The sequence below is a fragment of the Pelmatolapia mariae genome, linkage group LG5 (genome assembly GCF_036321145.2).
Source record: "Pelmatolapia mariae isolate MD_Pm_ZW linkage group LG5, Pm_UMD_F_2, whole genome shotgun sequence".
Classification (NCBI taxonomy): Eukaryota; Metazoa; Chordata; class Actinopteri; order Cichliformes; family Cichlidae; genus Pelmatolapia; species Pelmatolapia mariae.
In genome coordinates, this window is record NC_086231.1 from 30,641,898 (window position 1) to 30,655,870 (window position 13,973).

At 40.9% G+C, this 13,973-nt stretch overlaps 1 protein-coding gene across 1 annotated transcript; it reads right to left on the bottom strand.

Annotated features, from left to right (window-relative positions):
- Positions 1-11: 11 nt before the first annotated feature.
- lrrn1 (leucine rich repeat neuronal 1) lies at positions 12-13,670 on the bottom strand. The gene is made up of 2 exons (XM_063474749.1): positions 13,209-13,670; positions 12-3,093 (listed from the first exon to the last, which is right to left on the bottom strand). Exon 2 carries the CDS (start codon positions 2,944-2,946, stop codon positions 793-795), a length of 2,154 nt encoding a protein of 717 aa, XP_063330819.1. The 5' UTR covers positions 2,947-3,093; positions 13,209-13,670; the 3' UTR covers positions 12-792.
- Between the last annotated feature and the right edge of the window lie 303 nt (positions 13,671-13,973).

Sequence of the window (13,973 nt, forward strand, 5' to 3'; positions counted from 1 at the left end):
CTTGCTCCTCAACGAACAACATGTTGGTGTGTGTAAACCACAACAAAACCAGTGATTGTAGACATATTATAGCAAAATAAGAAACAAAGTATTTAAGAAAGTTAAAAAGCCTTACATCTATTTACCTAGTTTATAACATTCATATTTCTATTGCTGGCTTACAGCAGTGGCTCTGCAAACTTAAACTCTAAATTAAACATATGGTTATTTTAACGGACAAAAAGAAACTTAAATCATAGCTGATACAACGTTACGGAAGAATTTCTAACATTATTCAATAGACAGTATATCAAGTCTAAACATACTTTGTCAGCTTATATTTGAGTTGATAGACAAATTAGTATATATATATATATTTCAGTGCACAACAGTCAACAGTGAAACTGTTTTACAAGAGAAAGAAAGATTACAGTCTCTAACAGTTTTGCCAGAGAAACGAATCAAAAACATCTTGGAATTCAGTTTTCTTTTCCTTTGCTCACGCGTACCGAATCCGTGACGATGCTCATGCTGTGTTCATCAAAACGAGTACTAAAAGTAAAGCACAGTGACTACTAAGTCCAGGAAGCTAAACAAAGCTGCCGTGTTGTGTGTCAAACTGGGTAAAAAGGCAGTATGCTAAACTAGAGATTTGAAAATGGCGGTTCATCGCCCGCTTCAGTCTGAGAGAACAAAAAAATAAATAAATCAAGAAACAAAAAAAGGGAAAAAAATGCTCAGTTCACTTTTACACAAAGAAGCAAATATGTATATTTGTGCTCCTAAAACAGTCTCCCACTTGCAAAGCTGCTCTCACCACATGTAATAACTGCGTGTGGTGTCCACCTGGCTGGGTTTGGTCTCAGAAGAACCCTCTTTGTCCTTCTCACTGTCTGCCTCCCAAAGATTGATAAGGGGGGGGTACAGCTCATTTAGTGGTATTGATGAGGTTTTCTGCATATACTTTTTCAGGGAATGGTGATAGTTTTTCCTCTTCCACCTCTTGGCAATGTAGACACCCAGGGAGGCTAGGCTGATGACTGCAAACATTGATCCCATGACTGCTGCAAGAGCAGTGTTGGTCCCTTGATCCGACATTTCAACGGCGAAGGTAGCCTGCTTTGTCGTCACATTAACGCACGACTTTTGCGTTTGCTGGTGGATGTTTGAGACAGTGAGGCACACCTCATACTCCGTTGCTGGCTGTAAATGTGTCAGGTTGTATTCATGAACATCCACGGGTACTCTGGCAGTGTAAGTAATATGTGGGTTGTCTATTTTCATGGTTGCAGATGACCACTTGAGGTTAGAGGTCATTACATTGGAGTTTATTTTCCAGGCAACGAGAATTGAGTGAGATTCGGTCTGTTTGACATTGATCTTCATAAGCTGCGTGCTGTCTAACAGGGTGCCGTTCACCCTTATGGCAGTCACTCTAGTGTCAGCTCCCTCTGAGTTTTCGGCCACACAGGTATATCTGCCAGAGTCTTCTACTTGGATGTGAGAAATTCTCAGTGTACCTTCACTACTGAGGCTGTACTTGTCAGATATGGTGTCGATGGATATCTTGTTTCCCATGGGCGTCACCCAGTAGATTTCAGGCTCCGGCTGAGACATGGCTCTGCAGTCCAAGTCCACGGTCATTCCGATGTCCAAATTGAGGTGGCTGGGGAAGGTATCATGAGAAATCATGGGCAAGCACTGGTTTGCTAAGTTATTCTGCAAAACTTCACGCACATGCATACCCCTGAACTCTGTTGGCATGGCACAAAACATGGAAAGAGGTTCCATAAAGCGGACTGTTGTTTTGTTGGAGCTCATCCACTGGATGACACAGTCACAGCGCAGAGGGTTGCTATGGATGCTGATCTCTCGTAAGTTGGGCAGTGAGTCCACTGTGGACTGATAGAGGGCATTCAGAGCATTATTGTTCAGCATAAGGCTCTCCAAAGCTGGAACATCACGAAAGGCCTGGCGGTGGATGTAAGAGAATTTAGGATTGTTTGTAGCCTCCAACTTAGTGAGTTCAGGAAGATTATCCAAAGCATAACGGTCAATTGAAACTAGCTCTCCCATGTTGTTTATACCAAGCTCCTTCAGTCTCAGCATGTTCTTGAAATCTCCTTCTTGGATCTTGTGCACTGGGTTTTTGTTCAAATCCAAGAACTTAAGGTTAGGTAGTTTCTGAAGTGCCCTCTGAGGAACTCGGACAAGCTTGTTATCATAGAACGAGAGACTCTCAAGATTGTCAAGTCCTACTAAAGCATTTCCAGGAATGTCTGTCAAATCCATTCCAGCCAATACCAGGCTTCTCAAGTTGCCCAGTGGTTTGAAATTAAAGTCCATTATTCCAACAACAGGATTCTCCCCAATCATTAGGATCTCTAGATTGGGTGTAGATTCAAACCACTGGCTGTTGATGGTCTTGAGTTTGTTGGAGTTGAGGTGAAGCCTGAGCAGATTATGGAGCCCAGAGAAGGCATTGGCAGAGATCGTGTTGATCTGATTATGGTTGATGTAGAGTTCCTGCAGGTTGCTGAGATCCTGCAGACAGTAATCGGGCATTTCAGTGATCTGGTTCTCCTCCAGGTGAAGTGTTGTGAGCTGGGACATATTGGTAAGACCAACATCTCGAATGCTACTGAAATTGTTCTGGGATAGGTCCAACTCAGTTAGGTTAAACAGCTGCTCTAGCTCCTCACTGGTCCTGGCAATATAGTTGCTCTGTAAGAGGAGAACCTGAGTGTCACTGGAAAGATTTCCTGGAATGCGTGTCAAACGAAGATCATTGCAGTCTACTGTGATGGCTTCTCTGTACGTGGACTGGGGGGTAAACCAGGGTCGGATTTCACACACGCACAGCTGGGGGCACTCATTGCTCTGGACAAAAGATAACCCTGCTGATACCAGGATCAGGCCAATAAACACCTGGCCCAGAAAAAGGCAGTCTAACCTCCATCTAGCCATGATGGAGAGGGACAGCAGGTGGGTCCAATGACTTGGGAAAACAGTGTGTTACAGTCATCAACCAGACTTTCCACAGATTATGTCCTTAAGTCCATGAAACCAAATGCTCAGGAAATTCACAGCAGGATCTTTGAGTTTCAGGATAACCTGAGAAGAAGAAGAAAACATGTATGTCATTATACTGAAAATAATATCCATCTCATTTTTTGAATATAAAGGGTTGATAGTTCTTAACTAGCTTGTTATCTTGACCCTAAGATTTGAAAAGACAATACCAGTACCGGTTTGTTGTCCAGACTGAAATAGCAACTATTTCCATATCCAGACACTGGTGCTCCATGAAAAATGAAAACTACAGAATTTGGCCATCTTCTTCTTGTGCCACTATAAGCACAGATTTTAGTTGAAATACCTCAATAACTAAAACAAGCTTTATAAATATCTTTGTTGCCCAGAAGATGAATCTTAGGGTGTATCCCCACTGTGTCTACTGTGTCCGAGCACCTCTGATCTTTGTACTGCACTCAAGAGTCCTTGAAGATGTTGGCCCAGATGGTGTTCAGTTGGACTTGAGCACAGTATACACGTAGTGTGATTACTAATGCAACCAAACACAGAACCTAAATCCTTCCTCAATGACGGCTGCCCTTGTAAAAACGATCGCTAAGTAATTAACAAATCTATAAGGCATGTGAGAGGACAGTGTGTCACTGCTTCCAAATATGGACTCAATTAAGTCACAAAATGTTAAAAGAAAATCAGAAACTTCCTTACGCTCTGCAAGAGCACTCCTCAAAAGCGTGAATGTGCGTGGGAGAGAATGGGTTGAAATGCTGAGACAACGTGAAGTGTGCTCAGGCCAGAATCATTAGGTGCAGTGTGAGCACAGACCAGTGGGGGGATGGGAGGGGGGTAGCAATTGTGCTTGGGCAAGGTACAGGTGCAACTGAGACCAGCCTAGTATATCCTTAATGACTTTTGTGCCTCTGACTGTTCTTTTTATATATCTCACTCATGATTGGATGAAACATGATACAGAAATTTATGTTAAAGCTTCATTGAGCCTATATTATATATAACTATATATATATATATATATATATATATATATATATATATATATATATATATATATATATATATATTATAACATGGTACATGGTAAAGATTATACCCGCTAAAGATAAGTATTGTTGCTGCCGTGGGCATTTTAGTATGCTGATATTAGCATTTAGGCCAAAGCGCTACTGTGTCACAGTACACCTCACAGTTACCCCGACATGGATGTATCCTCTGCTTAATCTTGTTATCTGTAGGAATTAATGAAATATCAAAAATCGTTAATATCTCTCGTAAATGCAGCAATTACACAAGACAGAAGATTAAGTAAGCACAACTGCCTCTCCACTATCCTTGTGAGACTTGTCGTTATGTGCAGCATCAACAGTTTTGAGAAAATGCAATTTCAGCTCATTACAATGCATGCACAAAACACTGCTCTGAACTACTTGGAAACAGCTCATATTCCATCGAGGGCTTTCATCTCTCCAACAGGCCCATAAGGACTCGATCATTAGCTTCTCCGAACATCATTACACCCGGTGAGATATTGGTACATGCCAAGCCTCAAAGAAAACAAAAAAAAAAGATGCACTGCTTAATTTTTAATGCAGTGTCTTCAGCATTCAGAATTTGGGGCAAACATGAAAAAAGATTTCAGCAGGCCTAGGATTTTTTTTTTTTCACAAATAGCTGAATATAGAAAGAAGAATGTCAAAAGTTTATTTGTTCAGCTCTAACAAGGCTTAAGACTACAAATTCAAGGAGTGGGTTGTTAGTTGTGAGAAGAAGAGAAACCTTGATCTGGCCATGCAGTCACTTTGTTTAAGGAGTAGGAGCTTTAAGTGGTGTGATGGGCATCTGCTAGCCCATATGGCAGTAACACCTACTTCACGGAGTTGGAAGATAGAGCATTAAATCTGGCAGCTTTTACTTGAAAGCACTGCCACGTTTTAGACCCCTCACTGTGTATGACAGCAAGTGAAATACAGTCATTACATTTTTATCTAGGACTGATAATGCTGACTTTGGTGTGGACTTCAATATTGTAGCTACCGTACAGAAACTTTACTCTGACTCCTTGACTTTTCCACTGGATGAATTCGGATTATGTTGGTGATGCTCCAGGCAGTTCTTTTAGTGCACACACGGTTGCTTTTATTTGAGTGAATTGTCTCAATAATCATTGGATGCACTGCCAATAAAATATATCTAACTTGCCCTTTTGCCTCTGGAGATGAAATGTAAGATTTTTTGTGGAGCCAAAACTTTTTAAAATCCAACGCTGTTTTTTTATTCATTTATTTGTCGAGTATTTTCTCTCAAAATCAGATACAAAGGTAAAGAAATTCCCATCAGCTTCAGCTGTGCTTACTGCCTGTTAGCAAATGCTAACTACTTAAAAGCTAAACTAAGATATGGGAAGGTTTACCAATATGATAGCTATGATAATACTACATTATCATTGTCTCTGTTATTAATGTAAGCACATTAACTTTAGCACTTGGCTTAAAGTGATGCTGTGCAGCTTTACATTCAACAGCCTTCTATTTTCGATTTGTTTACATCTTTACAGCACACATGCATTTCTCCCACTTAATAACTACTGTCACTGCTGTATCTTTACTAATGCTAATTAGTAATATTAGGTTGTCCTCAGTGGTTTTTCAGTAAACCACAGAGACACTTAAGCTATCCCCTAAGTTAATTAGGTCTATTTAGGACTCCACCCACCCAGTGTAGAGCCACACAGCAGCCTTCACAGTGGTTCCACCTTCTTTGTGGTCAACACCAGCTTAAGAAGATACCGCTTAAGAGGCTTTCGAGCAAGAAAGCTGAGTAATACATCTGAATGCAAACTGCCTGGCAACAGCACCAAGGAGACAGCAACGCGACTCTGTTCCTCCTATACCAGGGATTCCCCGTGGGACAGGGCGGAGCATTGGTGAGATAGATCTTGTTTTTAAGCTAAAGGCTGGCATTTTGTGACGATTGCTGCGTACGCAGTCGGGGTTTGGCAGATGGAGATGATGAAGTGCAGATTAGCTGGGTGTAGTGTACTGGAATCAGACCCAGAGGAGAGAAACAGGTCACTTGGCACTTTAATTAATAGCAGCACATCAGTGGAATCTAAGACTAGAGAGCACGAGAGCAGCGTTAATGCACAGATAATCTCGTTACAGAAAGAATTGTTTAAGTGCTTGTTTGTCATTTGGTCAATGACTAAATGTTCTGTTGTTATACAGTATTTAAAATGATTTAGCTGAGTTCATGGGAATATCTTCAGAAACATGGATAAAGATGATGACAGTATATGTAAACTTTTTAAACTTGTTCTGTAAATACTGAAATAAAAAATATAATATTTTGCATAAAAGAGCACAATTAATGATAAAGATCCATTCTGACACTGTTAATGAAATGACGTGTTTCAAAGCAGTGTTTAAATCCATATCCACGACATACGACCGTAAAACATGTTTAGAATATGCCACGCATCAACATTAGGCAGATGTAGGAATATATTGTCTGCCCTCCTGTGTTTTACACAAATGGGGTTAATCTTAGATTCTCCCCACCTGCTGAATGCTGACAACTTTGTCAGCTTTGTCCTCTTTATACAATGTAAGATTAAGGAGTTTCTTATCCCTTTTGGTACTGTACATAAAACACAACTCATACTTTAAATGCTGTTTTGATATATCTACAACCACGTAAAAGGTGAAAATTACATAAATTTTTTTTTCCCCAAACACAGAGTGAAAGATGTCTGAGGCCAAAACTGATAAAGGTTGCACAAGTCAATTGTGAGCACAAATACACAGGAAAGCTTAAAGAACCCAGGAGGTGGAAGAAAAATCAACAACACAACAGCAAAGGCAGGAAAGAGGAAAAACCAGGTTTTAACTGCAGCTACCTCTGAACCTGTGAATGGGACACTTGAACCAAATGCCACAGCTTGAGATTTCAGCTCTGTCACCTCAGACATTAATAGCACTTTGTTATGAAGTGTTTTGTGTCACCTTCTCGTCACACCGATGGGTAGGTGTTTCAGCATCACAGCTCACAGAAATGCATCGGTAACCTGAACTGCAAAACTTCTCAACTCTTTGACAGACACACGTTTATTTTTCATTAGTCTGCTTGACTCTTTTTCATTTCAGCTCTCATGACTACCTTTACTGTATAATTACACATTTTACCCACACAGGCACACTTCAGATAGGTTTCAATGCAATGACTGCAAAAGAGAGAAGAAAAAAAAGATCAGTTTCACAATTCCTTCCACAGGAAACTGAATGATTTTCTCTGCCACCTTCATCATTAGTGGGTTAAGTCTATTAATACAATATCTACGCAGTTAGCAAAGTGATCTTATGGTAATCACAGCAGCCCTTAGAGTGAAGCCAGATGCACCTATTAACACTAATGGGGGATTGTGGCTTGCTTTCTAAATTTCAGATCTTGGCAGTGTCCTTTAATGATTCATTTCCTGGGATTTGACAAAATGCATTAAGCTCATCTCGTGGTAGGGCAGAACTTTTTCATAGTGCCAAAAGAAATTAACTTAATTACCCCGGGTGGGCACAAACGGACACCTGTGAAAACAGCTGCACATTATCTATGGAAGACATGATTTCTGCTGTGCAATGCTCTGGTGAGACATCACAAAGACAAAACATTATTAAGATGAAATTTAGGCATTTGTTGGTTATTTAAGCTGTGTCTAATGCAAAGCACATCCATCTTTTGCATCACAGTATCTCACGGTTACTCAGCTTCCTCCTTTCAAAAAGAGTGAGCTGACCCCGCTGCTTAGTTAGCCCTCAATCCACTGATACCTCAGTGAATACTCAAGCATCACAACAGGGCGCAGAGCTCACATGTAGATTACATAGAATGTGAAAAAGAGGCTTTTATAACATTTGTTCAAATTGTTACATGCATAATTAAATTAATAAGTACACGCAGGTGCCAAATCATGTTTTTTTTGTAACTCTGTTTCCTCACCTTCCTGTCTTCTTTCCTGTCTTGTCACTTTTTAATAAAGGCAAAAGACAAAAATAAATCTGAAAAAAAAAGACAAAAACACTTACAGCTCGTTTTCACCAGCTGCACATGTGTGCTTCAATAAAAGCTCTCAAAGACTAAAAAAACATACAAAAGAAAAGCTGAAACCAACAGGCAATTTATTAATTTTTTTGAAAAGGGATGAGAGAGGGGCAAAAGGAAAAAAGTAAATACAAATGTGCATTTAATTTGTTTCATATGCTCTCACTCAAAAATATTTTAATTTCCCCATTATTGTTATTATGATGGGTCCCATTCATTTGGCTAACTTCGAAGCTCATCCACTTAGCATGGATAGCGGCAGGTACAGAGTCTGTCAGTACAACCGAGTCTGTCATGCTGTAAAAGCAGACCCCGGTCAGTTTAGAAACTTTTGATGCAATACTGAAATTTCACACTCTAATGGGAACCGGGACACATGGCATTTACACCTGACCTCAAATATCCCTAAAAATATCACATTTGTCTGCAGGAACTGGTGAGCCACAGTCTATCTATTTACAGGTCATGACCTGGCTAATATGCTAATACTGTGTTTGATAATGACAGCATCCAGTTTCCCTGCATCAATATCTGTAGAACATGTCTGTGATGAGCACTTAATCGTGGTTCCTGTGTGTGCAGTGGAATATGTCATAAAGTACAAAAGGTCTCTCTCTGAAAAAGTTCAAGCTTCTAAATTATGATGTTTGTCTGATTGCATTTTTTTTTCCTTAAATGTAACATCAACTGAGAGTAACATGCGAAATATGAAAAGGAGATTTAATAAACGGATAACAAGAGTTTTGCATTAGGGCTCTCTCGGGAGCCTGAAATAGAACTCTCCCTTCTGGTCCAGGTTTACCTTTTAAGTTTTACTTTATTAGTGTGCACGGATTAAAAAAATAAAACAAAACAAAAAAATAGATAAAACAGAAATGAGGGAAAATACATTACAGGCGGAGCAGGTGAGATAAACAACCCCAGGGAGGCTATAAACACATCATGACACAAAGGGAACCAAAATGAGGTGACAAAAACACTCCTGAATTAGATGAGAGAACCTGAGTGACGGGAAGCGATATGTTGTACAAATAACACACCAAGAGGTCGAAGTGAAAAATATAATCTACCTAAAATGTCAGTTAACAAAATAATGATAATTATATATTATAATAATATTGTATAATGTAATAATAATAATGGTTAAACCTTCCTCAGCGGCTCTTGTAATGTAAACTTTTTATTATTATTATTAGTAGTATTATTATTATTGTTATTGTTGTTGTTGTTGTTATTATTAGGATGATGAGGTAATCCGCACTTTTCACTTGCCTTTCTTGAAGGGTCTCAAATAGCCGGTGCTACGTACACGTTCATGTATTTTTGGAGAGTACTGTGACAAATTAGTCACCATGCTGGATTTCTGCCATATATTAACATATGAGCAAGTGTGAAGGCTCAAGTGGTTTCATAGCAGATGACTCACTTTAGGGTTTCCCTGGCTGGAAATGACAGGGCTACTTCATCACCAGGAATGTACGCATTATTTATTTTACAACAGCTTCATTTCTGCACTTCTTAAAATTGTTTCACTCACGATTTCCAGTGTGTAGAAATCTGCATTTAGTGTATTTGATGCATACTGCAAGTCTGAATTACACAACAGTGTCTCGGAGGAACAACAGTGAGTGAGATCTTACAGTAAGCGGGGCATGCAGACGTTGAAATGGCACAAAACAGGCGGTTTGAACTTGCCACTGATCAAAAAACAAACACTACAGGATAAATTACCCAGACAAAAGCTGAAACGACTAAACAGTCAAATGAATAGTCAATCAAAAGAAAATTAACCAGAAACTGTCTCCAAAGTGATGATTTAAATCTTAGCTAACTGAATATATTTGGGTTTTGAGTGTCTTCTGAAAATGGGATTATCAGCAATGTCACCTCTGAGGATGGAAAACGATAATTGCCACTTTTTAAACCAGCTTTTCCCCCTGACTTTTAAAACAGCCAATGAGAAAAATAATAGGGAAGAAACTTTAAAAATAAAACGTCTCCATGGACCGAATTAAACTTGAGCCTGTTTATGGGCTTTTTAATAGCAAACAGAATGACAGATATCAACTTTGAAGCAGTAAAGAGTGACAGTAAAGCAGCAAGACATTAATGCTGATAATTATTTTTAATGATGATCTTTGTTGACTTACTGATGTCACTTTTGTCTACTTTTTTCTCACCTCTACATATGTATCTATTTATGGGAAAACTAAAAGCAATTCACCAACGACTGATGAACTGTTATAACTGGATGATGTTCCTATAAGCTACTGCAGCAGCAGCAATGTGTTTGTTAAAGATCTCAAAGTGCTGACTGAAAAAAGTACAAAAAGGACTGTACTTTTCGTTTAATTTCCACAAAAGTCACAGTGACACACCTTCCTACAAATGTTCTAAATATCACCCGACAGGTGTATGAGAGAACACAGTGTCCAGTGCTGTTGGATCAGCTTTTAATCAGCCAAGTCCCTGGTACGAAGACTGTGTGATGTTGGATTGCTGCCTTCTGCACGCTCTAGCCTGGCAACTCCTGTCAACTTTGCCAAAACTACACACGTCTGTTGCGGGCTGCTTACTGCTGTGTTCTACGTTTTATAAAGGAAATCAGTGGATAACATCAAAGCCTGACTGTCCTGAAAATTTCCAGGGTTTTTTTGGGGGAGAAGAACTTTTTTTTTTTTTTTTTTTACCTTTTTCATACTTTGTTTTGTTAAAGCTTTTTTTTTTTTTCAGGTCTTCCTCTATGATCCTAAAGACTTCTTCTTCAACTGTGATCACACCAGATGCACAAATGTTTTATTAAACTCTTACATGTGGGAATACGTGCCATTTATCTGGTCAAAGAGGAAGTGATAAGAGCATAAATGATCAAACCGTGCAAACATAAAATATGTTTTATAGTTACAAAGCTGATTAAAGGTGGACACCATAAATTTTACACATGGACTTCAGTTTATGGACACAAAAAGCTTTACTTAGCTGGGGAAATGTGGCAAACAATATCTTTTGTAACTCTGAAACATGCTTTTGAACACTTACATACACAAAAAAAATCCCTGATATCAAGCTACAGTCTGGGAAAAGCAGGATGCTGTGGTTTAAGCGCTGATTCACATGAAACTGAGACTGAAGGTCAACAGAAGTGTCATTTTCTGCCATCATTTTTTACACCAGTTCCCTTAACTGCACTGGGTGCAAGGCAGATATTCTAGTAAATACAACCTTTTATGCTTTTGTTAATTTTACAGAAGCTCTCCAGCAAAGCTATTTTAGAATTTGGAAAGCAATCCCAGAGCTTCCTGGTATGAAGATCCTACTTTCACCAAGCTGGCAAATCTGCCTAGTTAAAAGCTTAAACTGCACCTGTGACACCTAACCTGCAGCACTTGGAGTTAAATTATTTCAAAAGATGATGTTAGGTGAATGACAGTTAAGTGTGTTATGTAAGCAAATAGACTCTTTCCTGTCAAGCCCCTGACGGGTCGGAGAGGAGTGCTGGAAGAAAAGGAACAACAACAGGACAAAATAAGTTTAAAAAAAGAAAGAGAGACACTGAAGACCAAAAACAGCTGTCGCAGATAGTTTTCACTGTGATTAGCACTCAGTTTCCCTTCACTCCAAACAACTTCTGTTATCACTCGTCTGTTCTCCACACCGAGGCTTTAATAACACACTACCACCTAGCACTTAAGCCCTCCCACCATACCATGCACGCAGCCTGTATACTAATGTCTTTACCAAAGTGTCTGTGGAAGACAAAGCTTCAACGCCTCAGCCCTTCTTACAGGAATAATAGTGAGTAACCCAGCTCCCTCCTCTCCACCCTGATTTATACCCTCGGGACCTAACTGTCGGTGGTGGTGATGGGGGCCTTTAACCTCCCTCCCATGAGTTCTGATGTCTCCTAAAAACCCTACACAGAGATAGATGTAGAGAAAGACACCTGCAACATATACACAGTAGACAATGTGTGTGTGTGTGTGTGTGTGTGTGTGTGTGTGTGTGTGTGTGTGTGTGTGTGTGTGTGTGAAAGAGAGAGAGAAAGAGAGCCTGGTGGTGTGTGCGCACTTTGTCCATGTGAGACCAGATGCTCCCTTGGCATGAAAAAGAAAATCAATCAGGTGATCCTGCCTCATCCAGCTCACTCGGTTGTGATGAACGATTTGACCTTCTGTTTGCTTCGCAAATCTGAGTGAACGAATCAACTAAAGAAGGCCAAGCGAATGTCCAACCTTTAAACACTATTAACTCTACTAAAAAAACTGCACAGAGAAGCCTCTAATGTTAAATTGCTGAGGCGACACTTTAATTTGAGGCGATTACGCAAGTCTACACGCATTAAAACACTCAAAAACAAACCTGAACTCTCTACAGCGAACCCCACGTCTGCCTGAAGTTTCGTTGAGTGATGCAAGGCAGCAGCAGCAGTCTCCCGTCACAAAAGCGCAACAGCTGCAGCGACACAAGCAGCGTTTGTGAGCCACAATGGACCCCCCGCTAATGCAACCCCATTCTCAGCACAGCATCTTTCGCAGTGGGCCCCCTCCCCTCCCTCATAAGGAGACTCTGGCGACTATTTTATTTTCGCTTAAACCGGAGGGATCGAGACATCTGCCGACACACTTTAACATTAATATGCAAATCACATCCACACGCAGCGCCGAGCACGCCGCACGTAGCCCCCGCTGGCACGGCAAGTGCCGCAACGAGATCAAAGTTTGTTTTCGGTGGAATAAGATTCGAGGCGTAATAAGAGTCGAAACGTGTCGTGCACTGTAAGGTTAAACGCTCTCACGTGTGTTCAGAGCAGACTGCAAACCTGAACTGATGGGCTGAAACCAGACTGCATGCATAAAAAAAATGCCCTTGAGTGCGTCTGCATCCTAAATATACCCAAACTCGTTGCGTGTCTCTTGCAGGGGGAGACGGATATCCACACTCTGTGAATCACTACACACATCAAACATCACTAATCTGTTTCTGGCATCTTCGTTTTCATTTCTTTCTTATAGAAATTGCAGTTCATGAGAGGAAACTAACGCGATAAAGCAGAGGGAACCTCTCCTTCGCCTCCTCCTGTCGGGTCTCACCTTGTTGGCATTCCAGTCTGATGTTCCCGAGCGCACGGGGTCCTTTATCCAGACACACGCGTCAGCACACAACAATAAACGCCACCGGTGCCAAGTGAACGGGGCTCATCAAACAGCGTCCTAACACATATTCCGGTATCCCGGTGGGTTCAGCTGGCGGCTGTTTACAGCGATTTGTCGCTCCGAGTATCCGATCAGTCCCAGGGCGCCTCGGAGAGAGGCATGGTGTGGTCTGCACAGAGATCTTGAACCTGCTGCAACCCGCCACCGACTGCGTTGTCGCTCCGATATTCCTCCGCTCTGGCACAACCACTATCACCACCGCCACAGCCTGCACCTCCTCCTCCTCCTACGGATGGGAGAAGAAAAATTATAAAAACACCTGGCGCTGTCCAGACCGCTCAGCTGATTACCCAGCAGGCTATTGGCTGAGAGCGCCTGTCTGTCACCGCCGGCCAAAGCAAAGCAGAGCACCATCTGCTCCGGGCTTGTGATGAGAACAAAGGCAGGAGAGGGCGGCGGGGTGGCGGAGCATGGGGCGTGGGGCATGGGGGGAGGATGTGTGTGGGTTGGGGGTTTTGGGGTGAAGTGGTGGACCTACAACTTCCCCTTTTAGCCTCCTTTAGATGCAAACCTCGAAGACAATATAATGTGTTACTGGACACGGGAGAATTATTATTATTATTATTATTATTATTATTATTATTATTATTATTATTATTACTATTATTATGTTCTAAAGCCGAACATCGACTCCTGAGTTGA

Excerpts from the sequence above, each read along its gene's own strand:
- lrrn1 (XM_063474749.1), bottom strand. The coding sequence starts at position 2,946 with ATGGCTAGATGGAGGTTAGACTGCCTTTTTCTGGGCCAGGTGTTTATT.